The sequence below is a fragment of the Passer montanus genome, unplaced genomic scaffold (genome assembly GCF_014805655.1).
Source record: "Passer montanus isolate IOZ18808 unplaced genomic scaffold, ASM1480565v1 scaffold11, whole genome shotgun sequence".
Taxonomy (NCBI): domain Eukaryota; kingdom Metazoa; phylum Chordata; class Aves; order Passeriformes; family Passeridae; genus Passer; species Passer montanus.
This window is the reverse complement of record NW_024357613.1, coordinates 23,588,617-23,613,955: the sequence shown is the minus strand read 5'-3', so window position 1 is coordinate 23,613,955 and position 25,339 is coordinate 23,588,617. Positions and strand designations below refer to the sequence as shown.

At 39.4% G+C, this 25,339-nt stretch overlaps 1 protein-coding gene across 2 annotated transcripts in view; it reads right to left on the bottom strand.

Annotated features, from left to right (window-relative positions):
• Positions 1 to 418: 418 nt before the first annotated feature.
• Positions 419 to 25,339, bottom strand: part of GCLC (glutamate-cysteine ligase catalytic subunit) — a 36,723-nt gene continuing 11,802 nt past the window's right edge. Inside the window, exons 2-16 of one of the 2 annotated variants that reach the window (XM_039726178.1) lie at positions 22,646 to 22,758; positions 21,673 to 21,855; positions 18,986 to 19,099; positions 18,191 to 18,249; positions 17,963 to 18,099; positions 12,787 to 12,861; positions 11,778 to 11,894; positions 10,822 to 10,960; positions 10,181 to 10,293; positions 9,402 to 9,494; positions 8,578 to 8,682; positions 6,332 to 6,413; positions 6,134 to 6,237; positions 5,921 to 6,041; positions 419 to 2,120 (exon numbers count right to left, since the gene is read on the bottom strand). In XM_039726178.1, coding sequence (XP_039582112.1) covers positions 1,915 to 2,120; positions 5,921 to 6,041; positions 6,134 to 6,237; positions 6,332 to 6,413; positions 8,578 to 8,682; positions 9,402 to 9,494; positions 10,181 to 10,293; positions 10,822 to 10,960; positions 11,778 to 11,894; positions 12,787 to 12,861; positions 17,963 to 18,099; positions 18,191 to 18,249; positions 18,986 to 19,099; positions 21,673 to 21,855; positions 22,646 to 22,758 — 1,761 coding nt within the window. In that variant the 3' untranslated portion in view covers positions 419 to 1,914. The remainder of the gene's footprint in view (positions 2,121 to 5,920; positions 6,042 to 6,133; positions 6,238 to 6,331; positions 6,414 to 8,577; positions 8,683 to 9,401; positions 9,495 to 10,180; positions 10,294 to 10,821; positions 10,961 to 11,777; positions 11,895 to 12,786; positions 12,862 to 17,962; positions 18,100 to 18,190; positions 18,250 to 18,985; positions 19,100 to 21,672; positions 21,856 to 22,645; positions 22,759 to 25,339) is intronic. The other variant, XM_039726187.1, reaches the window with a different exon arrangement.

Below are 25,339 nucleotides of genomic sequence, written 5' to 3'. Positions count from 1 at the left end.
TCCCTTCTGGAAACATGCACATAAGAAATCAGGAGGGAAACTTCCAGCCACAACCTTTAAGGCATCATGACAAAAAGTTCTGTATCTTACAGGACACATATTTGGCCAGAAGGAAGATTCAATGTCAACTGAAAGTGAATAAGGACATGCATTGAAGCAGTACCAGCAGAAAACCATTCCAACTATTTTAAAGGGTTTTCCAAGCATAGTGGCTCATGGTGTGCAATCAGACAGATGCTACAATTTTAACAATAGCAAGGATTTCTTTGCTGTAGGAGTGTTAGACCATTTGTCTGAGTCCTGAGAAGCTCCGCTGTGAACAAATTAAATCTGGGTGAGTTGCATACCTGCCAGGTATGCAACTCCTCCTTTTTTGAATCTAAAAATGTCAATTCAAGTCATGCAAGTGACCAACATATACTGCAAATTTTATTTTTATTTCCTTATTACAGAAACTAAATTAGCATATGCCTACATCTTAATTAAAACAAATTCACCACTGCAGAGAAAGAGTATTCTTTTTATTCTCTAAAGCACACCTGTGAACACAGAATGAAGTGTAATTCAGTACATAAAAGCTTCTTGGTGCACCTCTCACTGCAGTTTCTCCATTAGTTCTTTTAAAAAAAATCATGAGATCTTAGGTATTTTTATATGCTTCCATAAGCTTTGCATGTTCTACCCCTAATGCAATTCACTTTTAGAAATCAGTTAAGAAGCTAAATCAAAAAGGCCCCTTAAGTTTGCTTTATTTACAGATGCAATGGCTGAATTTAAATAGATTACAGTCACTCCCAGCACCAGCTTCCAATTTAAAGGATTAGTGCATTCCAAAATTTCTCTTTAAACTGTTTTCTAGAAGGGATTAAGTTGTCCATAACTACAGCTATGTAGGTAATCCCAGCCACCTACATAAATTACCTTATAGAAAATAAACAAGCTGTCTTTTAATATTTATAATTGACAAAATGACAAAATGAGAAACTCAACCTTCAGGAAGAATGGACAGAAGTTTGGTTTTGTGCTGCAGTCATTGCTGACCATGGGAACAGCAGCAGTGTGGGAGAAGAGCAGTCAAGCAGGCTGAAGTCCAGAGCAGGTGTCTCTGGTTCCTTTGTGAAGAGAGCTGTATGTCCAGCTCTCATTTCCTCCTCCTTTTGACACATCTCCCATTACCACTTTTTTGCAAAATCATCGGTCAGATTTTCTGAACTGAGACATCATGCAGCTTATTTCAGAGGGGAAGAAAATAACTGCATCTGCAGGGAAGCTGACTTGCATTATCTGAATAAAGACAGATCTGTTCCTCTGAGTTTTAGAGTTTACAAGTGGATGAAGGTCTTGTGGCAACTGAGAAACTACTGTAAGATTAACAACTTGGATGCACATGTATTTGTCTGTTCTTACATACTTTCAAAACCCAATGGAAGGAAGAAGTATCTGTGATTCAGGTAGATCCAGAAGGATTTTTTTCTTACACAATAAGGTAAATTACTTAGCACATTCCAGGTTAAAAAAATTACAGTAAACATTCAGTAACTGGAATGCATATAATATACAAGTACCATTACATTTACAAAGCTGTTCATGACAATTTTTCTTTCTATATTAAGCATAAAAAAGTTACAAGCTAATTCACAATAACCTTAGTTACAATGTTATTAAAATACATTGATGTTAATCATAAAAATATTTTACTATTTACATGTATATTGTATAAACCTTAACAATAAGAATATGCCTATTTAGGATGCCTTAAATGAATATTTAGGCAGATTGGCCCATTTTATAGTGCAGTATCCCTGTTTTGGTCTTCACACCATGAAACTGTACCAGATTCACAGTATCTTTGCTAGTGCTTTGCTAAAAGGCTTAATCTTTTTATTATTTAAGAAGCATTCATTCATTCATTCATTACAAAGAGTCAGTTTTATTTCCACTTTGTTTCTTATTAAATCCTACCCCCAATAGTTCAGGACACTCTGCCTGGCCTTGAGCGATTTGGTTGCACTTCCACATAAGGCTGTAATTCATTTCATCAGTTATCACACTGTCCTGCTTGTAGTCCGGATGGTGTGCGATGAACTCCCTCATCCACCGAGCAACTGTCATTAATTCTCCTGTGGGCAAGAGGAAATTAAATTTCACAGTTTATACATCTAATTCAGCAGTAGAACACCTAGAGTTCTGTGCACTATAAACACAATTAATGAGTAGCCCATGCTTTCATGAGAAATACATTCCTATACTTTTTTGTTTTCAAATATGGCTAAACTGTGGCACAATTAAGCTGGCATATCCCTGATGGTCTAAAAGACACTTATCTGGTGCAATTTTCCAACTTTCAGATGTTCTAATGACACAATGCAGAGAGATGCAGCAACTGGAACAGGTGCTACTAACAGATTGTACAGCAAAAGGTCTTAAACAGTTCATTTAACAGAGAATCTGGCTGAGATGAATCCACAGACACCTCTGCACTACTACATTTATATAAAATAAGTTTGTAGTTGATCCATCTAACTGAGCTGCTAGTTTTGATCAATCAACTTGGGCTTATTATTCTTTCTCCCTCTGGCAGCTTCTAGCAAAAAAATAGGCTGGTTCTCAATTATACCAACTTCTGGTTTGTACACAGTGCCTCTGCTTCACTCCATAGTTCTTGGGTTGGTCAGCAGGTACCTAAGGGTCCCCAGCACCTCTGTAAAAGGTCACTGAATGACACACACCACTTGCAGGAGACTGGCATCCCCATGAGGCTGCAGCTGGGGGCTGGCTGCACACCAGAGTCCAGGCTGCTGAATCTTGCTCGTGAATGCAGCACATGCAAGCGAACATTAACAAGTTTAAGGTAATTCTGACTGTTAAGACATTAAGATGGGCTGATGGGATGCTCAAAGAGCCTAGAAAAACTTCCATGGCTAGCTACCAGAACATCAGCTTCACTGTGAGAGTGGAAAGAGTCAGGGGTTTCCACTAGAGAAGTCTTTGCCTTAGGAATATTTAAAAAAGCAAGAGGAATCAAGTTAGAGAAAGCATGAAGGAACACACAAATAAAAAGTAAAAATAACCCAACATTATTTAAAAATATCCTAGCAGTAGTCTTAAACAGATGTACATGAAGATAAATCAGAAAAATTGCAGAAAAGTACTAGGAAGAAAAGAAGAATAAAAACGTTACTAGAAATCAAAATGTGCTTCAAAAAACAGAAGTAATGTTTTAAAGGAATGAGGCCAGAGTTTACACTTCTACATAAAAAGCCAGGAAAAAAATTACCCAAGAGGCTTTATTTGTTGAAGGCACTAAAAACTCAAGTTGAAAACTTTCTGACACCAACGAGAAGCAGGGGGCCTGCAAGAAAGTCAGTGGAGACAGGAGATGAGCGGAGTGAAGCTTAGGGAGAGACGCGGCTGAAGTGCAAGGCGTGCAGGCAGTGCCGCAGGAGCCGGGCAGTGTCCAGGGCACAGCAACACGGACACCTAGTGGCCAGGCAGCCCAGCCTCGCCCCCTGCACGCTCCACTGGGAGCACAGCCGGCAGCCTGCAGAGGTACTCATGGGAGTATGGCACACTGACTGACAAAAGGTGTGAGACACCTTCCAGGCAAGGAGAGGCAAAGGGAATTTTAAGTTCAGGAGCAGCAATATACTGGAGAGGTCCACACAATTATGAATGCTGATGACAAATGAGTAGATAAACGTGATCCTACAACACAGGAACTAGAATGTGTATCATGGAGTAACTGTGAAGAGCATTTAAACATGAAAAACTACAGAATTATTTTTTTCAAAAAGCATATATAATAAAACTGTGTAATTTCTTATTATATGACTTTAGGGGGAGCAAAAGTGTAACTGCTTCAAGAAAGACAAGGCAAAGATCATGGAAATCACATCTGTGAATGCTCATCAAGCTCTGTGATTACTGCACTGCAGGCAGCCAGGAGAGCACACCAGGACAAGGACCACTTGATGCTGCTACCTCAGTACTGTGTTCATCAACAACTGGTGGTGGTCAGCAGCTGCTGTCTGCCTAGCAAATCTGTATTCTCACTGAGTGGCAGCAGTCACACACCAGCTATAGAGACCAGGAGGGAAATACCTTGCTGTGCTGCAAGAGAGGAGGCGACTGAAGCTCAAATGAATTATGCCAGTGCAAGGTTACACCCACAGCAACTAAAGTGTCAGTGTTCTTAACTCATGAATGCTGTGCTCACCATTGGAGAAATCTGAAAAATGGCCACTCTTTGCAGATATGACTCATACTAAACAGGCTGTGGATAAGGAACATTTGATTTAAGAGCAAGGGTAAACTGGAATAATCCAAAGCTTAAAACTGAGAAACATCATGGCACAGTAATACAATACCTAATACTTTTTTATTCTGTGAATTCTAGTTCTTAAGAAGCTTCATTTACAAGTCATTTCAGTTCATAAGACCTAAACTATAAACCCTACACTCTTATCAACCTCACTCTCACAGCTTTTAGGTCTGTGTAAATACAGGAGCTGACTTTTGCAATGACTGTAACTTTGCACCAGGTAGCAAAGTTTTTCTTTGGCGGGGAACACCTGCAGCTGGTCACTAGGCCTTAGGAAAAAGGCCTGCTACAGTTATGGATTCCTTGTTTTCTCAAGATCATTTCTCTGAAGGAAAAAAACCCACAAACAACAGACAAGGGAATGTTTAAAAGCATGTTACCATTCTGAAGAACTGCTGAAGTAGTGAATTACCAGATAAGACAAAGTCCTGATTTCCACCTCAACTTTGGAAAGGTCTTTACCTAGAAGCTTCTACAGCAATTTTCAGGAATTAAAAAGGAACGCAGCACTTCAGTTTGGAACACCTGCAGCTGGTCACTAGGCCTTAGGAAAAAGGCCTGCTACAGTTATGGATTCCTTGTTTTCTCAAGATCATTTCTCTGAAGGAAAAAAACCCACAAACAACAGACAAGGGAATGTTTAAAAGCATGTTACCATTCTGAAGAACTGCTGAAGTAGTGAATTACCAGATAAGACAAAGTCCTGATTTCCACCTCAACTTTGGAAAGGTCTTTACCTAGAAGCTTCTACAGCAATTTTCAGGAATTAAAAAGGAATGCAGCACTTTAGTTTAAAACTCGTGGGGGGGGAGAGGGCTAAGAAAAAAAATCACTATTGACTTAGGAGGCTATAATTAACCACCTAGCTAAATTTACATCAATACAGTTATGCAGGGGATTTACACAGAAAAGTTAAAGAGTTGGTGCAGACTGAGCTAAGCACACAGTTCTGAATTAAGTTTAGCCTGCATCTTTTACTCATTACACTGCTGCATTTTAAGAAGAAACACAAACAGTCGTTATACACCTGTCCTGAAAAACATTGCAATGGGGGAAAGACTGTGTAAGAGCCTGCTCTGCTCTGCCTTGAGGAAGTTCTGCTACTTACAGAAGGACCTTCTTATCAGTGAGCTAAAGTCTAGGTCCCATGGTCTAGCAGACCTGAGTTTACACTTATGAACGCTTTGGAGTCACACCAGTCATATCAGGCAAGCTATCAGACCCAGCCTCAAATACTCTTACAACACTCAAATGACAAGGCAAAGGGGACTAGTGTATGTTTAAACTACTACAAAGTGGACAACACAGTGGCAAAACAGCAGTAAATGGTGTTGAAAAGCAAAATCAAGGACTGGGTACATACTACCCTCTAAACCATGATTGTTACTCTATCAGTTACTCTGAATATAAGTTCTAAAATGGATCACTAAACATTAAAGAATAAAAGCAGACAGGTCAAAATTTAAGCCAGAGAACACACTCCAGTCCTTTGCTCTAATGATTCAACAGCTAATGAGACATCCACAGGTCCCATCAGTCTTATCCAACTGAAAGCAGAAAAATGTCAAGAAAGTCAGTGTCCAAAAATATCAAACATACCAGAGGCTCTCTTTTTGATTAGCTTCAGATAGTTTAAGATGGTGCATCTTGTATCCACATCCACTTCCATGTTTTCAAGATAGGAATTCAAAATTGGGATCAAACCAGGAAAGACTCCTTCCTGTGTAAGAGAACAGAATCAGCATAAAACACACTCAGTCTGGTTTCTGGGAGGGTAGAATAGAATGTGTTCCAGGTAGAAGAGGCTATTACCTTCCCATTGATAATTGTGTCAATGCTCATTAAGGTGTACTCTTCTGTGTCAGTGCCTGTCCCATTCTGTGCAGAGCCACATCCATCCAAAACAGCATTTCCACCTTCACGTGTGACAAAGGGAAAGGAAAATAATGGTTAAAAGCCAAGACATGTGCTAAACATCCACAACGTTAGTCAGATTACTTGATGTGATACCTTTGCATATATCTTTTCTGAAGTAAAACATTCCCTGTCGTACAGCATCTCTTTTCTGGGCCACCTTCATGTTTTCATCCACCTGGCAAAAAAAATAAATTCAGAGATCTGCGACATTTTAGAAATGCAGGATTCTACCAAACTATCACATTTGTGTTTCATAAGTTGAAATAGGTACTATATTTCTTACTATTTCAGATCTGCGACATTTTAGAAATGCAGGATTCTACCAAACTATCACATTTGTGTTTCATACGTTGAAATAGGTACTATATTTCTTCACATAGGGTCAAACTGTGAAGCTAAATTTTATTTCATTTGTCAGTGTCCAGGACAAACCCACCAAGAGATGACATTTTATGAAACTGGGTCTCCAGCAGAACAGGTAATGGTATCGTGTTAGAACATGCTATGCTAATTTCAGTTTGGATGAAAACACAGGAACAGTTACAATTAACAGGTTACATCCCTTCTGGAAGAGTACTTTGCATATTTAGATGCAATTTAAATAAGTATGGAAGAAAAGAATTTCGATTTCCCTAGCCATAATTTTCTGCTTTGATTAACAAAATCATCACTATCTTTAGAAGGACTATCATTCAGAAATAGCATTCAAGTAAGTTTGTATGGGAATTGTATCCATTCCATTCAAACATGTTTGCTATTTAAACTTAATACTGCCAGCAAAAAAAGTTCTTAATTTCAGGCTTCTCCAAAGTCCCCCAAACTACAACATTTGCTCTGCAAATGACATAAGCATTGCTCTGCCTTTCCGGATGGAAGATTTTGTCCAAGTTCTTTGGTTGGTGTGTTCTCAGGGAATTAATTAACATCATACAGCTTCTGGAATTAGCTTTACCATACTGTCTTCAGAAAAAGAGATATAATTTGCTGAATTCTTTGTCTGATATTTAACTAAAGGCTATACAAAATCTTTGCTTACTTCTTACCTTTCAAACCTTTGTTTTCAATTAATTTTATATTATGAAACCTATTTACACAACAGGTTGTTTTGAAAGTTTGAAAGAACTCCAATCCCAGCTGATGAGTGTTCAACCACATTCAATCAGACAGCCAAGATTAGTGTGAGATTAGCCCCATAACCCCCTATTATTTTACTTGAAAGAGGCAGGCTTACCAATGGTTGTGCAATTCTGTGTTGTATTACCTGCCAAATTGCTTGGCAAGCTCAAGCAATTTTAAGCCCCCCAGCCCTCCAATTCTGTTCAGGTTCTTTCAGCACCTGATCTCTTATTCACTCTTAACTGGCAGTTAAATTTTTTGTGCTTTTGAGACACTCAAATAACAATGTAATTATGTAATCTAACTGTTAAATTGCTGATTCATGGAGTCTGAACTCCCTGACATCTCCTTTTAGAAGTCATACCAAATCATACCATGTATGTATGGTATGATTACTCTAAATTTATGACTTCAATATTTTTCTCCATTTTAATTTAAAAAACTATGAAAAACCACAGGATGCCTATGGCTATGCTAGATTTTCTAGCATAGTGTCAAAAGCCTCCTGCCCTACAATATCTTTTTTAAAGCTACCTACAACATCACACAGGAATGTCCATCTAAAAAGACATTTTTTGGTCAGGTGCCTCAGAAAAAGGACATGCAAGGACAGCTTCACACAAAACAGTTCAGCAATTGTGAGAGCAAGATTAAGGAGAAAGTACATTTTGCATGGCTTGTCTGTCTTAAGACAAGCCACAGTTGTGACCAGAATCAGCAGTGTTTGTTTCCAGTCAAATACTGTGTAACACTAAGCATGCTGAATTCCTTCTTTCCCCCTCCCCGACTCCATATAAACAAAACACAGAGTAAGAACATAAGACACAGGCAATATTCATGTTAAGATAAGTGTAAAGTTCTTATTTTGAGTTCCACATATTTCTCCCCTGCATGTAAAAATGGGGGAAACATGCCCTTTCCCAGCCTCAAAACAGCTTTGTGACAATGCTATTTCTTAACATTTCTGCAGTACTTCAATGCTAGGCATCACAGAAATTCCTACATCATTTGTCTATGTTTAATTCCATGAGACAGCAGTAAAATATTTGTTTAATATTGTAGAGTTTAAATTAATTCAAAGTACTGGTACAGATGAAAACTGACAAGAAGAGAAAAATGACTGTTCTGTAAGTGGACAAATATTATTTCCTAGCTTGCAGGGGATAAAAATCAGACTTGATGCATTACATTTAGCTCTAACAGATCTGACCTTTCACACCTACCTTGGACAAAGGAATGAGAAAGTCCAGCTTATATGACAGAATCACTCTGGTTAGCAATACCACAAACACAACATAAGCAGAGTTCTCAAAGTCTGTTAACTGGACCTAGACATGAAAGGAGTAGAGATTCAATTACTTAGTGGAAACACACTCGTGCAAGGACAGTCTGGACCAGTTTGGCTCAGAAGCTCATGCTGGCACTTGTGTTCACACACACTGTACTCGCCGAGGGGCGATCCACACGCGCTGTCACCAGCACTGACTTCCAGCGCACAAAGCACGCACATGCTGCAACAAACTCAACCCTGCAATTCGATGCAAAGCAGGCTTGTGTTTCAAAAGACTAATAACCTGCACCTTCAGGCTCTCTAATTACAGAAGTATAGTAGCATTTAAATTTCCACTCTAAAAGGATTAAATTTAGAGAGCTTATAAACAGACAGCTATAGAATAAAAGCACTTTGTGAAAAAACCAGAACTGTGACAGTGGAATTGTTCAGTACCAGGAAATGTACTAGAGAAATACAGTCTCTAGAAGCTAAATGGGGCTTTGTTTGCTGCTGCTTTAATACAAGCCTAATTCCTTTCCCCATCACCCCAAATCCATTAGCATGCACTGATGTACTGCAGTGGATTCTCCTGTCAGTTACATTCCCACCGTCCATGTCTGATTAAATAGTGCTGTCCACTTCACTTGCATCTAGCAAATCAAAGGGGAGAAAACACAGCACAAGTAACGGGAGTTTGATACTGGATGGCAGAACGCCTGGTACTTTTCCACTTAAAAGGAAATGTGCTCTTGTACATACTGATGTCTTCCTTACCTCCATAGGTCTGAATTCCACTCTCCATCCAATATCTGAATTTGGAGGTGGCGGCTTAAACCTCATTGTCTGCCAGTTTGTAGACTGAATATTCTGCAAAGCACATGAAATAATCTGTCACAATCAAGAAGCACATTACTCTATAATATAATTGAAGAAAAATAAGCAGATAACTAGAGTCCCAGTGTTTTCTGTGGAACAGCATAGCAGGTTAGAGAAGTGGTTCCCAAGTAAGTGCTGTAATTTCCTAAAGCCCACAGTACAACTACCCAACCTAGGAGCAAATATGTTGTACTTTCTCATGCTGTTTGGGTTGAGTATTATGTACAGGACACTAAGAGACTGGCATGCAGCTGACTTTATTTTTTACTTGAGGGGCTGACACATCCTGAACTAAAAAGGCCTAACGCTACCACAGCTATCACCCATAAAGCTGTAAAAGAGAGATTTCTACATAAATAAAATACAAACCAGGTTGGAGGAAGCTTTAAAAATTGACAGTTTCCTTTAACATTTATATACATAGCTATAGGCTCATTCATACACATAGCATAGGCTCCTCATATTTTATTTAAAGTATAAGCCATCACCTTCTAAATAAAAGATAAAATGAATAAAATGAATGTGCTTATAACTGCAAAGTCATATGCTACAAAACTACCTGAAGTGAAAAATTAATAAAAAAAATTTTAGCTAATACAGCCATCCTCCAATTTACTATTACGAAGATAAGCAATTATATACATATATTTATTAAATTCCTCTAAATTAGACATAACCTCAAAATGGTCGGATTCATTTGCATCATCTAGATGTATTTTCTCCTCAAACAAAGTCAATGGGTCTCGAATGAACAAGTGTGCAATATGCTGTGCCAAAAGGTGGTCAATACCTACAAAATGAAAATTCAAACAAACAATTCATACATATCAAAACAGGCTCCAGGAATTTTTTTTTTTACAAGACTGTAAACATCTAACACTGCAGTGCTACCTCAGCCCACCACATCCTGTTACAGTGATGACTTCAGGAAGGAAGGAAATGATTAAAAAGAGCAAAAACCCCCAAATCAAACAGGCTCTTGTTTGGAAATGGCCGCTGAGTATTGGTGTGGCTACCATTCTTCCTGTTTTGTGATGCATTCTGTGCCCAGTTTCCTAAACCAGTTCGGCTCTCTCCATAAAAATAAAACATGAATTCCAGCTTGAGAAACTCAGTTTGATGCATTAGGGACAGTTTCTGTTACAAATGAATCCTTTTTAAAAAAACTCTTAAGACCACTCTGCACAGCTAATTCCTGAGTATGAATCACTCTTGAGGGCTGCACAATGTTTGTAACAAGCAACAACAAAAACAGTAAAATATCCCCACACACTGCAAACATAATTCTTAACCTGCTCATAATGAAGCAAACACTTACCTTCCTTTATTAGGTGCTCGTAGATATCTTTGTCTATTGTCAAATCAATGTCATTGTATTTCTCACCACATTCAGATAGATAACTGTCTATGGAATCATATCTGGATTTACTGATTCTATAATGGTTGTTCTTCAGTGGCTATATAATTTAAGAATACAATATTTTAACAGCTTGTTAACAATGTTACCTAAGTTTTGCTCACTAATGACACTTATGTTGAGAATTATTACCCTATTTAAAAACCCCTACCACCTCAATTAAAATTATTAAAAGCACGAGTCTTAAATAGGCTCAATATAAAGTGATTCTGGAATTATGACTATTTTGTTTGCAGACATATATATCTGAACAAAAAATCAGTCATCACACATTTACTAGAATTCTCTAGATGTAGAAATGTTTTCCTGATGTAATATGCCATCACCCCAAGCACCTGGCAGCAAACATATACCAGCTGTTTCACCATGTGCACACTGTTAGAGATGCCCTTAAAATAAGTAGTTCAAGAAATATTTCAAGTAAATTAAAAAATTATTTATTTTATGTAATTTTGTAAGTGCATTGAATGGAAATTCCTGCTTAGAGAAACTCTACAAGTTCTGAAACCTAACTCTCTTGATTTAGTTCTAGTTTATGCTACTCAGCAGCACCCACTATTTAATCTAGTGCAATTTTTTCCTTTTAGGCTCAAGCATAAATTAGAAAGTTTCATCACTGGGGTGCTTTTCAGCTAGCTGTGGAAGACTGGGATTCCATACCTAATTAAAAATATCTGTTTGTTAACACAAACTGACCAACCAAGGCGAGTGTTTACACCATCTTTCCTGTATTTACCACAAAGACCATCACATTCCCTCACTAGAGATTTGATAAGCACAAGCAGAATCTGATGCTAAAGGAGATTTAACTTTTTTGCCCCAAAAACCCCAGACAGCTACTAGGTACCCTGACTGACCTCCAGGCCTCGCTCCTCGCGCGTTCGGTCGTCCACGGAAGCGGAGATCACTCCCCAGCGACAGTCAATGTCAGACACGTAGCCTCTGTAGAATGGAGACGCAGCACTCAGCGCCATCTAAAATGGAACAGCCTGGCATCAAAACAAAGGACAGGCCAAGGAACCAAAAGCAAAAATACAACCCCACTGGAAAGGGATCCAGAAGGAACTGAAGTATATATATTTCAGTTTAACACCCAGCCAAAGCCTGTATAGTTGAGAAATATCTCAACTCCTGCCTCCTAAAAATGCCTGGGTCAAGCGTTAGCATTCCTGAAGGGGCTTCTGACACTCTTCAAAGGTTTCACCTCTACAGATCAGCATTTAAGGAATGCAAAAATTACACTGGTAGAAGCACTTTAGAGACAAATCAGCAAGTATTCTGCTTGCTCACTTCCGAAGTTCACCTGGCAATCATTTTATTTTGTTTATTTTTGTTTGGCCAAGCACCTTAGTAACACAGCTGGAACATACCTCACTCAGGGCAGGATGTACTCATCATTCAGACCAGACAGATACTTTAGTTTCATAACTCCTGTTATAAACAGTTGTTTATGACAACATGCTCATAAAAGGGACAGATTTAAACAACTTAAGCTGAAATCCTCTGTAGCACCAGAAGGTTTTCAACACCGGTTGAAAAATCAAAAATTGTTTTAAGGAGCAAGCTTGCCTTGCTTTCATGAAATCTGCCCAAATCTAGTTCTAAAACTATTCAGCAAGAGTCTCACACATGTGGGAGTGAGAGCAGAGAGGAAGAAATAGACACAAGGACCAAGAAGGAACAGATATTATCTGTTTTCAGTGTCATTTGCACATTAAATAGTTAACATGACTCACATGGCAACCTAGAAAGAGTCTTCTCCCAGAGTACCCAATTTGTGAGCTTGCAATTTGGGTATTATTTTTTTAATATACAGTGCTTTCTGCTACCAAGGAAGAGTTCATCTGACAGATGTCCATTACTTACCACAATGGGACAAATCGTAGCTAGCTGATCATAGAGATACCTTGCTTCAGAAATGCTGCAAGCCTGAAAAGTTACCTGTTGGAAGATGTACAGTTGCTATCAAATTTCTGTCATCATACAACAAGCACAGTCTTCCTAGATTTAAAATCAAGTCTATATTAAAATTATTCATATACTGAAAATTTTAGCGTTTTTTGTTTGGGTTTTTTAGGGTTTTCCCCCTAAGTCTTGGACACATTTCTGCCCCACCTATCAGCAGTATTTATATTATAAGCTTCTTTCCATACCACTTTCATGTTCATTAAAAGATTTCAGACCATAATGCTTCTATGGTGAGGCTGAATATACAGGCACTTGCCAGAATCAAAAAAACCTGAGTTAACATCTAGAATACACATGGGTGAGTAATGCACCTCCAGGAAGTAAGCCAGGAACCTACTTACTTAGAACAACAGTCAAGACTCTATTGTAGATTTAACATTTGTTTTATGTGACGCTAATCCTGTTTTAAAGAACATTTCAAGATGCCTTTGATCCTGAAAAACTGTGAGGGAAAAATGAGTATCTGTATGTCTACTGTAACTTTCATTATATATATATATATAAAGTCCATCTTTTTCTGTATCAGAGGCTAGAACCCAGCAAAAAAATATAAAAGAAATATTATTTGCAGAAGGCATTAATGCTTTGGAAGCCCTACCACAGAGAGGCCACTGGAACAGAATGACCCCCAAAACACAAATTTTCATCTCAGCTTGCCACTAAACCAAACTGCACCTCAAGAAAGACTAAAAAAACAACCCAACCAACAAATCCCTCCAAAACTCCTAAGCTCACTGGTGCCTCAGTGATGGATTTTTAGGGGGTGTTGATGATGATGTGGGGGTGGGTTGATAGAACACCTACAGTCTTACCCCATACAGTGATATTTGCTTCCCCTTTCCTTTTATGTTTATTCCAAACCACATTAAATCTGAGATTCAACATGGTTTCTAGGCAAATGTCCCATTAGAGAGGAAAAGGGCATGGCTATCTTCTCCAGAAGGGCTACATGCTCTGCCAGTGCAGGCCATCCCAGCCCAAGCTCATCAGGACATTATTTTAACCTCTGGAAATGCATCAAACCAAGTTGTAGCTTGGTGTGCAGTACAAAAAAAAGGAACAAAAACCAAACCAACAGACCACACCCCAAACACAAAAGGAAGTATATATACTACAAATTACCTTACAAAAATAGGTGGGCAATACATGTTTTCTTCTAGCCAGTTATCAGGAATTATCAGTTGAAACAGAAGCAGCTGCCAGCTTTTTCATTTTTCCCTTTGATGACTACAGGGCTACCAAATTTGAATTTGGCCACTTATTACCATAATGTAATAATAAAGTGTAGCAGTATGCAATAGTAAAACAGTACTTCTTTAATAATGTTTTTAAAATTCATACAATGACTGAATAAGGCTGGATTTCTTTTATTGATCTTAAATAAGATATGGTATAAAACAAACCATGATACAGTAACACCTTGTAAAACCACAGAGTATTATGTACACTTTACTATCTCATCAGATATCTCACCCTGATTTGCCCTAGTGACAAGAAACCATATGTAGCACCTGTCAAGAACTTTTATACAGCTTTTGTAGTTTCTCAAAGGGAGTGCTTTTTATGCGGTTTTCTGTCCTTGCTATGAAACAAGAAGTCTAGAGAGTTTAATCCTATAGAGAGTTAACACTAGCCTCTTCCTAGCTCTGCTTCCAAGACTGCTGGCAACAGGCACATTTTATCAAATTTATCAAAATTTGATAAATTTTATCAAATTTTGATAAATTTTATCAAATACACCAGGATTACCTAAGGTGTTAGTGCCCAGCATCAGGGAAACATTTAAAGCAAACAAAAAATGAAAGGATTAAAGCACTCTTAATATTCAGCACCTGGATTTAAAGGGAAGATACTGCAAGACAGGAATAACTCAGGCAAATTACTAAAAAACATAGCAAGTGGGCATGTTCAAATGAGAGAAAACAGAATCAAAACCATCTTCCGTCACACAGAGAAGACAACTACCCACATGGATTTGGTAGATTTGTGCTACAAAGCAGTGAGAAGATAAGTCCTTACCAGATAGCTAAAAATATTTAAGAACGAGAAACTTTATATAGGAATTCATTATGTTTGTAAATTAAATAAAATTAAACAAAAGCAGAAAGCTACTTATTTTTAAAAACATTCCCACAACCTCTTCACTCCCTGCTTTTGATGCTCTAAGGGTGCAGAAGAAGGAAAACACCCAAATGAGTAACTAAAAAACCTCTCCCATTCCTACAAGACAGCTCAGTTTCCATCTCTGCAGTGTCCTTTGGTCATGCCTAAAAGATGACTGGAGTGGAGGATGACCTTTCACACCCAAAAATTGCTGGAGTTTCAGGAGCAGGTGCTTGATCAAATGTGGTTTGACCAGTTCAAGAAACTGTCTCAGCAAGTCATCCAATTATGTTTGAGTATTAGCAAAAAAAAAAATTAGAAGAAAAACCCTCATAAAGCAAGCAAATAAACCTGGTGGTATCGGACTGACCCTGGCTGAATGCCAGATATCCACCAAAGCCATTTAATTACCCCCCTCTTTTGCTGGACAGGGAAGAAAAAGAAGGCTTAAGGATCAAGGTAATGCCAAGGAGACAACACAGAATCAATTAGATTGGAAAAGACCTCTGAGATCACTGACTCCAGCCTATGACCGAACACCACCTGGCCAACTAAACCATGGCACTGAGTGCACATCCAGTATTTCCTTAAACACCTCCAGGTACAGTTACTCCACCACCTCCCTGGACAGCCCATTCCAGTATCTAATCACCCCTTCTCTAAAGACTTTCTTCCTGATGTTCAAACTAAGCTTCCCCAGGTGCAGCTTGAAGCCATTTCCTCTTGTCCTGGCACTGGCTACCCAAGAGAAGAAGCCAACCCCAACCTGGCTCCAGCCTCCTTTCAGGCAGCTGTAGACAGTGGTAAGGTCTCCCCTGAGCCTCCTCCTCTCCAGGCTAGACACCCCCAGCTCTCTCAGCTTCTCCTCACAGGACTTGTGCTCCAGACCCTTCACCAGCTCCATTGCCCTTCCTTGGACTCATCCAGCCCCTCAATGTCTCTCTCACAGTGAGGGGCCCAGAACTGGACCCAGCACTGGAGGTGTGGCCTCAGCAGCGCTGAGTACAGGGGACAATCCCTGCCCTGCTCCTGCTGGCCACTCTATTGCTGATACAGGCCAGGATGCCACTGGCCTTCCTGACCACCAGGGCACACACTGGCTCATGATCCTGGATGTCAACCAGCACCCCCAGGTCCTCTTCCACCAGGCAGCTTTCCAGCCACTCTGTCGCCAGCTTGTAGCTCTGCATGGGCTTGTGGTGGCCAAAGTGCAGGACCCAGCACTTTGTCTTACTGAACCACCTACAATTGGCCTTGTCCCATTGATCCAGCCTGTCCAGGTCCCTCTGCAGAGCCTTCCTACTCTCCAGCAGATCAACACTGATCCAGCTTGGTATGGTGGAGATCACTCACCAATTACTGTCACAGGAAAAACAAGCCTGACTTGGGGAAATTAACTGAATTTATAACAAGTCAAATCAGAGTAGAACAATGAGAAATATAAACTAAATCTTAAAATCCACTTTACTCCCAAATTCTCTACTTTCTCCCCTCCCAGCAGTGCAAAAGAATGAGGAATGAGAGCTGTGGTCAGTTTGCCACACATTGTCTCTGCTGCTCCTTCCCCCTCAGGGGGAGGACTCCTCACACTCTTGCTTCAGCGTTGGGGTCCTTTCCCTGGGACAGTCCTCCAAATGAATATGTTCACTGCTCCAACATGAGTCTTTGTCCTAGAATCAGCTGGGATACTTACTTTTGTACCTAGTGGCTGGGTATAATTCTGCGTTTTAGATTCAGTACAGGAATAATGTTGATAACACAGTGATGTTTTAGTTCTTGCTGAGCAGGGCTTATTCTAAATTAAGGACATCTCAGTTTCCCATGCTCTGCCAGTGAGCAGCTGCACAAGAAGCCAGGAGGGAGCACAGCTGGGACCTGAATTGGCCAAAGGGATATCCCATACCATATGGCATCATGCTCAATACAGAAACTGGGGGAGTTGGCTGGGAGGGGCCAATTGCTGCTTGGGGACAGGCTGAGCATTTGTCAGCAGGTTGTGAGCACCTGCTCTGCTGAGCATCACTTGCTTCTCAAGTTTTATTCCACCCCCCCCCCCTTATTTTCATTACCATTGTTATTGTTTTTCAATTTATTTCAATTAATTAAGCTGTTTTTATCCAAACCCACAAGTCTCAGCTTTTTCTGATTTTCCCCCTCATCCCACCAGGGGCAAGGGGGTATATGTATGTATGAGGGAGCAATGGCATGGTACTTATTGCTGTCTGGGTTTAAACCACAACAGCCCTTCTCATGGGCTACACTTAATTAACTGCTCCAGCATGGGTCCTCCCTTCCACGGGGTTCATCTTTCAGGAACTGAGTGCTCCAGCAGGTGTACTCCATGGGGTGACAGGTCCTACATCCTTCACGCATCCACCTTTTTGAGGGGGGGTCCTCCAGGGACTCCAGGTGGATCTCTGCTCCAATGCCAACCTCCTGCCTTACCATGATCTTCACTTCAGGCTCCAGGGGAATCTCAGCTCTGTCACCTTGAGAATCTCCTCCCCCTACTTCTCCACTAGCCTTGGTACCTGCAGAGCTGTTCTTCTTACATATTCTCATTCCCATCTTTACCTGAAGTGTCATTGCACAGTTTTTCCCCTCCTTCTTGCTCTATGTACCTCAGAGGTGCTACCACTGTCACTGGTGAGCTCACCCTTGGCCAGTGGTGGGTCTGTCTTGGCATTGGCTCTGTTGGACATGGGAGAGGCCCCCTTCTCATTGAAGAAGCACCTTCTCACAGCAGCCACCCTTACAGCCCCTCTGCTAGCAAAACCTGGCCACAAAACCCCAACACAGTTGGATTTTAAGACTAGAATACTAGACATACCATTTATTCTTTTATCTCCCCTTTTGCCACACTGATGTACAATGCATCAATTGAAGAAAGTAGACAAAAGACAAGTCTTAAAAAGGGAAGTGTTGAGTGAAGACAATGTGTAGTAACATCTTGAAAGCAGAGGCACTTTACCTGGAGACAGCAGTTTCCCATTCCAAAACCCATAGCATCCATATATATGTAGTCTGGCTTCATTGCCATTGCTGCTTCTCCATCGTCATTAGGAAATGTTTCAATGAAAGGTGATGGTGTGTTCTTATCTTTAAATACTGTGTGGAAAATACAGGCACTCAGTAACTCAGAGCATGAGACTAAACAATTATTTTGAAAAAGAACACAGACAAGACTGAATTTACTCACTTGGTACATTTATCACAACCTTCTCTCCTCTTCGGTGTCGAATATTTCTGGTCAGCGTACTACAACAACAGAAAATGTTTTTTTAATGATATGAAATTTTCTCTTTATGCAAATATTTTTGCAGCTACTTTCTAAACAATTTTTAGGGTTTCAGAATGTCAACTTTTTATTTATTTTGAGCACTCTCCTTCAGGATGCTTCTTTTCCTAGTTTTAAGATAGACTGTAAAAAATACAACACTGAATTTTTCTTCAGTAAAGTCAGTCTTATTTTGATGGACTTCAAAATACTATATTAACAAAACAATAAAAGGCTACAGACCTGAAGAATACAAGTCCAAGTTAAAAGATATAGTTTTAAAGACTTAGTTTTAAAACAGAATTATTTTCATTGGCTAAAGTCTCACTTTACAGTGAGAAGTACATTTCAAAGTAACTAGGGAAAGATACTGGGTACAGAGATGTCAGTGTGACAGACCTAAGGGAGAGTTGGATTAACCATGATGGAAGCACTTAGGCCCAGAACTTGAAATTGGAAACAATTTTGCAGTAGCAAAATCCTTTTTGCCCCATAACAGTGTGAATGATTACATAAAGTTGCTTTAACTTAACAATTAATTTTCTTAAGACACTATGAAAGGAAAATACATGTCATCACAACCACTTCTGTCCAAGTCCTTCTGATATCTGCAGCAACCAGCTGCAGTGCTCTCTATTCCAGTAATGTAAAGAATTTGCAGATATGTCTATGATATTTAGGTAGAGACAAAATATTTGATTTCTCAAATATTCTTACCTAAATCTAGGATGTTTATTTATGGCTTCATCTGGAAAAAAAAGGGATTTTGAAGCTCCTCCTTCTACTGGTGTTGGCATACAATCCGGCAGTGTAAATCCAGGACAGCCTAACCTATATAACACAACAATCAGATCCAAGCTGTAATGAAAACACTGTGATTTTAGAATGGTCAGATGATCAGAGATTAGGATTCTAGTAGACAGCCAGCCAACAACCACCTTTCACAGTAGTTAACACAGCCTTTTTTTTAAAAGAAGCCCCACTAGTCTATCATTAGACAGCATTTCGACATTTTCAGCGGCTGAAGCAGGAAACTTCAGTACTATGTGGGGTACACACACATTTTAGTGTTAGTGCTTGTTATTAATACTGACATGCAGGTGCGTTCCATGCTTCCAAGTTTATCTTGAGGATACAGGTTGACTGCCAAAGTAAGTTATCCAGCCCTACTCTTAACCATCTACCCCTTTTAAAATATAGGCTTAACCAACTCCGTAAGAATTAGAGGCAGTTTCAAGTGCTACACATATCCTAAGTCTTATAACACTTCTAGAACTCTGAAAACCCCTACGAGACGAATGTCATAAGCAAAGAAAAATTGCAGCTATTAGGTGTAAAAAGCTGAGAGATATGCAAGCTAAGCAGAATACACCCCTCCCCTTTGGGAAACTCCATTTTAAGATTCAGAGTCACCTGAAACAAGAATAAGCTCTCAGTACAGCTGAGACAAAGGAACATTTGACAAGGTTGAGGTAAAGCAGCAGATTGGTTTCTTCATGTTGCACAGTAAAAAGGGCAAAGACTGTGTTGAAAGGTTCTAGTATTTGTATAGTTGAAAAAAGTTAGCTGATAAAATTACAAACAAACTACTCAAAACATCAAGAAACACGCATCCGAGAATATTATTAATGTTCAATTTTGTTTCTTCTTCCTGGTTTCAGTAAGGTGTCCTACAACTTGTAAAGCCAGCTTCATCACTTACCTAACTGCTACACTGTAAACTGCATCCCTCCAGTCCTCAAGAAAGAAAACAACTTTCTGGGCCAGCAGTGATGGCTCACAAATTTAGGGACTAGGGACACTTATTTAGTACCTAAGCTATAATTTTTGTTATTTTAGCATTTTCAACTAGTTCACTTTTAACTGAATTATTTTGATTTGAATAAGCTTACTTCTTTAGCTTTCTTCTGTCAGCACACTAACAAGTTTTTTATCTTTTCAAATGCACAGATTTTATTATGTACATGTGTACATGCCCAGATGCACACAGGCATACGTACATGTGACTGTAGAGACAATGTGGAAAAAACTTCAGCCCCATGAAACCTCAGAAATACATGTTAGCAAGACTCCAGTCAAATCAACAAGGACTTGAATGGGAAGATAGCAAAAGGCAGAAATAATAAACTAAATTAGGCTAGCGTAGGGAGAGCAATTTCTGAGGGATGAAAGTATGTTTGGAATGACCCATAAGTCATAAACATTTTATTACTTACTGGCTTTCACTGAAGTCCAATGTACTACTCCTACAGTGATGCAAAAAGGATTTATCTGTATCTACAAAGGGATTAACAACTCCTCTCCCTTTATTCCCCACAAGACCGGGCCCAAAACATTTGTATGTTAAACTTATTAAATGACATAATGGACCTGTAAGGTTGCAGGGGAAGAAACACAGTTCTCTAATACACTGACTACTTAACCACTGACTTGAAATAAACTCATTACATCTAGTATAACTCTAATAAAGTGAAAGTCAATTTTGTCAAAGAGTGCTCTTAAAACAGCATTTGTGGGACATTATGCAGATATTTTGGCACCACTGCTGCTAAGGCATATTTTGTATTGTTCCTGCTCTCAGCAAGAATTTTGGGCTATTGCATTCTGTATTACACAAGAATCTAGCCAGGAAGGCCAGCTGCTTCTCTACTACTGCAGAGCAACTTTTATACCACTATAAGCATCACTATCTTCCTTCACTTCACTGACCAGGCTAGTTAGAACAAATGTAATAAATCTCTGCGTAGAATTATATTTCAAAGGAGTATTTCACAAAATAGAGTTTCTCCTAGGTAATGAAGTTCATTCTAAATTTAATTTCTTCAAGAACTCCTTTACAACAATAAAAAGGATGAAATCTATCCTTTGTAAGGGTGTTATTAACCCAGGAGAGATGCTCTCCTTTCTAGATTCAGTAAGTAGAGTATTGTATAATAGAAGTACTAAGTCTAGGTGCCCTGAACTACCAGAAGCTTGCATGTACTTCAGTGAAGAAGTAGTATTAAAAATAGATCCCGCTGGCCATTTTTTGCAAAACGGCTACTCATAAAGAACACAGTTTGCAAAATAGGTAAAGAGAAACCTTTTCTATATAATTTTCTGTATTAACTCAAGGTGGTAGACTACTCTTTAGAGTTAACACTTTATGTTATAAATATTTAGTATTCTCTTCTAATACAAAATTATCACAGGATAGAAGAAACCTAAAAATGTAAAAGATGCTTATTTACTTGTCTTGTTGCAATAAAAATTTTAGGAAACATGACTGGAACATAAAAGCCAAAGTACTTTAATCAAATAATAGTTTTCTCCATTTCATTGAACAGTATAGCTATATGAAATAAGGAGAAAAAGTGTATAAGGAGAACAGGAAACATGGCATTACACTTGAACAACCATCTCACCTTGGAAACGATGTCACTGTGCAAACAGCCTCATTTTCTTTAAGTACAGAAGCAGCCTCCTGCCGTCTTTTCCTCATGTTGTCTTGCACAGTGTTGAATTCAGACATGGTTCCCCCATATGGCTGTCCAGGTGTTCCTTCAATCATGTAACTTCCATATTCTGGTCTCCAGAGCGTTGGGTGACTATAACAAAAGAAGAGTCACTGATGAATTATTTGTGAGAATTTCAGAAATTAGTACCACTTGCAAGAAAAATCCCCTAATATTTGACAGAGGGACACAATGTACCTTCCGATGTACCTCACCATCAGGAAGTGGTGAAAAGAAAGCAACATTCAGTTTGGCAGTAACAAGTGTTGCTGTGTAGTACAATAAGCAGGACTTGTTTATACCAAATTGCAGTCACCCTTAGCATCTGCCTCAAGCTTTGTTTCTTGGGGTTTTAACCAGAACCAGAAAATACAGTTCACTGCTGCTGCTTTTCCACAGGAGAGGATAGGGAAGAACTTCCCTGCCATTCTTACATCTACACTCTAGTTCTTCCAAAAATGGGATAGTGGTCCTACAGAACAGGCCCCCCCTATACAGCCCTCACTTGCTCCTTGTGGTCAAGAGATACAGGAGTTAGTACAGATGCACATGTACTTTATGGGACATGGATTCCTGCATAGACACAGACACAAAAACAGAGCAAGACAAAACAAGCACCCAAACTGCAACTTCTGTGGGCTCACCATTACATCCTCCTTAATTTCAAAGCACAGTAATTTCAAAGCAAAAACTGTATGGTCTGCCTGCAAGTATGCTCAAAATCTTTCACTTCCTGAACCCCAGATTCATCTGAAAATATCAGTATCTGTGGTTTACAGTTTTACCAACAGCAGACTTGAATGTTAAGCCAGGTTAACAAAATTTTGCACAGCATCATAGCAGCCGGATAAAATAAAAAAAGAAACTGGAAACGGCTACTCACTTGGGGTTTATCTTCTCCCCCTTGTCTTGCAGTGTTTGAAGAACTTCTTCGCCACAGAGTAACAAACGCACTTTCTTATTTTCATGGTCAAATTTTACCAACATATATTCCACCTTGTAAATAATAAAAACAAAACAAACAATTAAACAGGAAGGGTTTTTCAGGCACAAACACATTGGCATGCAATTTTAAGCATCAAGTGAAATAACAAGATATATCACACTGAAATTTATGAAGGTTCATAGACATTACTAACTACGAATGCAGTAAGCAGTACTGGCAAAGATGGCTGCAGGCCTGCTTCCTCTTGAATAAAGACTTTAAATTCTTTGACATTTCTTTCCCTCCATTTCTAACTGGAGACGTTTCACCCAAAACATCCTGAATTTGTACTTGCCTCCACATTATTTCTGGACAGAATTAAATTCTAGAATTATTTAGAACTATTTCACAATATTCAGAATTATTTCTAGAAGGAATTAAAACTCCATGCAAGCTATATGCAACCCACAAACATTTCACTGTCATCCCATCAGTTACAGTCTCTGCTGCTGACAAAAAAACCCGAAGTTATTCTGCAAGACATCTATTTACACCCATCACTTGTTGGAGCTATTAAAGACTAACACTGTCTCATTTGCACCACAGAAAGCCCACAGCTGTTGGTGACAGCATCAGTCCTGTCATTATGATATTCCAGCTCCTGGCATAACACAGTGGTTTTCACCCCCACTTGATTCAGCTTTGCTGCCACATTTTCTTCCCCTCCTGCCAAGCAGCGTACCTTGTCCCCAGAGCTCTCCCCCTGTCCCCACTCCAAGCTGCAACCCACACTAGATCCAATAAGCCACTCGTGACAGCACTGCTGCATCCCAGCACTAGAGAGTATGTTCCCCTAATAGACAAACCCGGAACACCCTTGTCTCAAACTTCCTGATGTCCATGCACACTTGCTGTCAAAGCCCCCAGAAAGACTTTTAGAATGCTACCCAGCTTGGCAACCTAACAGCTGCTTGGACCTTGTAGCCCTTCACTACTAATGCATACACGCTATTTGCTAATATCTCTAGGTCAGAGGATGCTTAGCAATGTTCTGGGAAGTGTAAAAGACAAACCAGCCCCAGTTGTGATGTGTTGCCTACCATGTAAATACAGAAGTCAACACATGGAAATGCATTACCATGGTACTAGCAATGCCTTCAGGGCTTTCAAACCCCAGCTAGGCCAGCAGTGACAGGCAGTGCCTTTTTTTGGAGGCTCTTGAACCACTGCCTCCAAGACTTACAAAAATCATCTAGATCAAACATCAACTTAGAGTTAAAATTTCAGATTGCAATTTCACAACTAGAACTGTCAGAGGTGCGCTGTACTCCTCAGTTTCATTTTCCAACACTGTCTAGCACCACATCCCTCTGTATTTAACAAACATGACTGCTCCAGTCCCAGGAGCTCAGATTCACGTAAGATGCTCATGTTGAAGTTGCAGCATACCAACTCATGGCAATTTCTATTTTGTACAGAAGTCTGACGAAAATAGGAGAGCAGCTTACCAAAAGACAGGGAACTTGTGCCATGTTTTACAGCACACTGTAAGTAGATTTGTGGTCTTCATGTTCTTTGGTTGGTTCAGTGTCTGTGGAAGAGTTATGGCTTACTACTATGACAAAAAATATAACCCTTGGTTGGGATTTGTGATTAAATCACAAGCAGTATTATCCAAGAGTGTTTGCAATTCTACAGAATCTGATCAGAGACAAAATCTGGATGGATTCATCCAGCAAGTATACACATTTGCTGTATGTTTCCTAAGATGAAATTTTAATTAAAAAAAAAAAAAAGATTTCTGGTTTCTGTGCAGATTGCACTTTCTTGCATGGTATATTTTGTCAGTTGTGTGTATTATGCCACAATAATATACTTGAGATAACTACAGATTATAGTCAACCAGAACACAGTTGAGCACTGATTTAATTACTGCCCAGTACCAGTCACTCCAGTGTCACTTGACCTTGAATATTGGAAGGAAAAAGGGACTTCCAGTTTCCTACCACATTAAACATCATCTCCTGCTTTTAAAAGTATCATTCTCACTAGGAGCCAGCCTAATCCAGAGGGGGTATGGAGTCCACAAGTCTGAGTCACTCAGATGGACACAGAATGAGCATCAAGCTTGCACATCCCTGGCCTCCCCCCACATTGCCTGTGGGAGTGGGTAGCAGAAGGGAGAGCACAGGAACTGCAGCTGCTGTTGAGAGACCCAAAATTGAACATTTGTCCACCTTTACATGAGTATGCTACTGTGATTAGCCTCCTGTCCTAGAACTCCCTCTCCAAATGTAGCTGTAAATGAGCTGGTGGGGAGAACACTGTATTTCTCTATAAACCAAATTGCAAGCTAAAAAAAAAAAAGAAGCCAAAAGTGTAAGGAAACACTAAGTCAAGAGACAAACCCCAAAAAATCCAAGTGTTTCACACTGCAAGTACAGTAGTTCATATATTGCATTTATGTGTCTAGCTGTAGAAACAACTATTACTCTTGCCTCCAGAAACACTGACTAAATCTTCAAAGCTGTCTTAACACTCAGATGATCTGCCATTAATTTTAATAAGAAAAGAAAAAAACTTCAGACAGCTGCCAACAGTTCCAAGTAACCCACAGAGTATCTTGACAACAGAGGGACTGACTGAATGGGC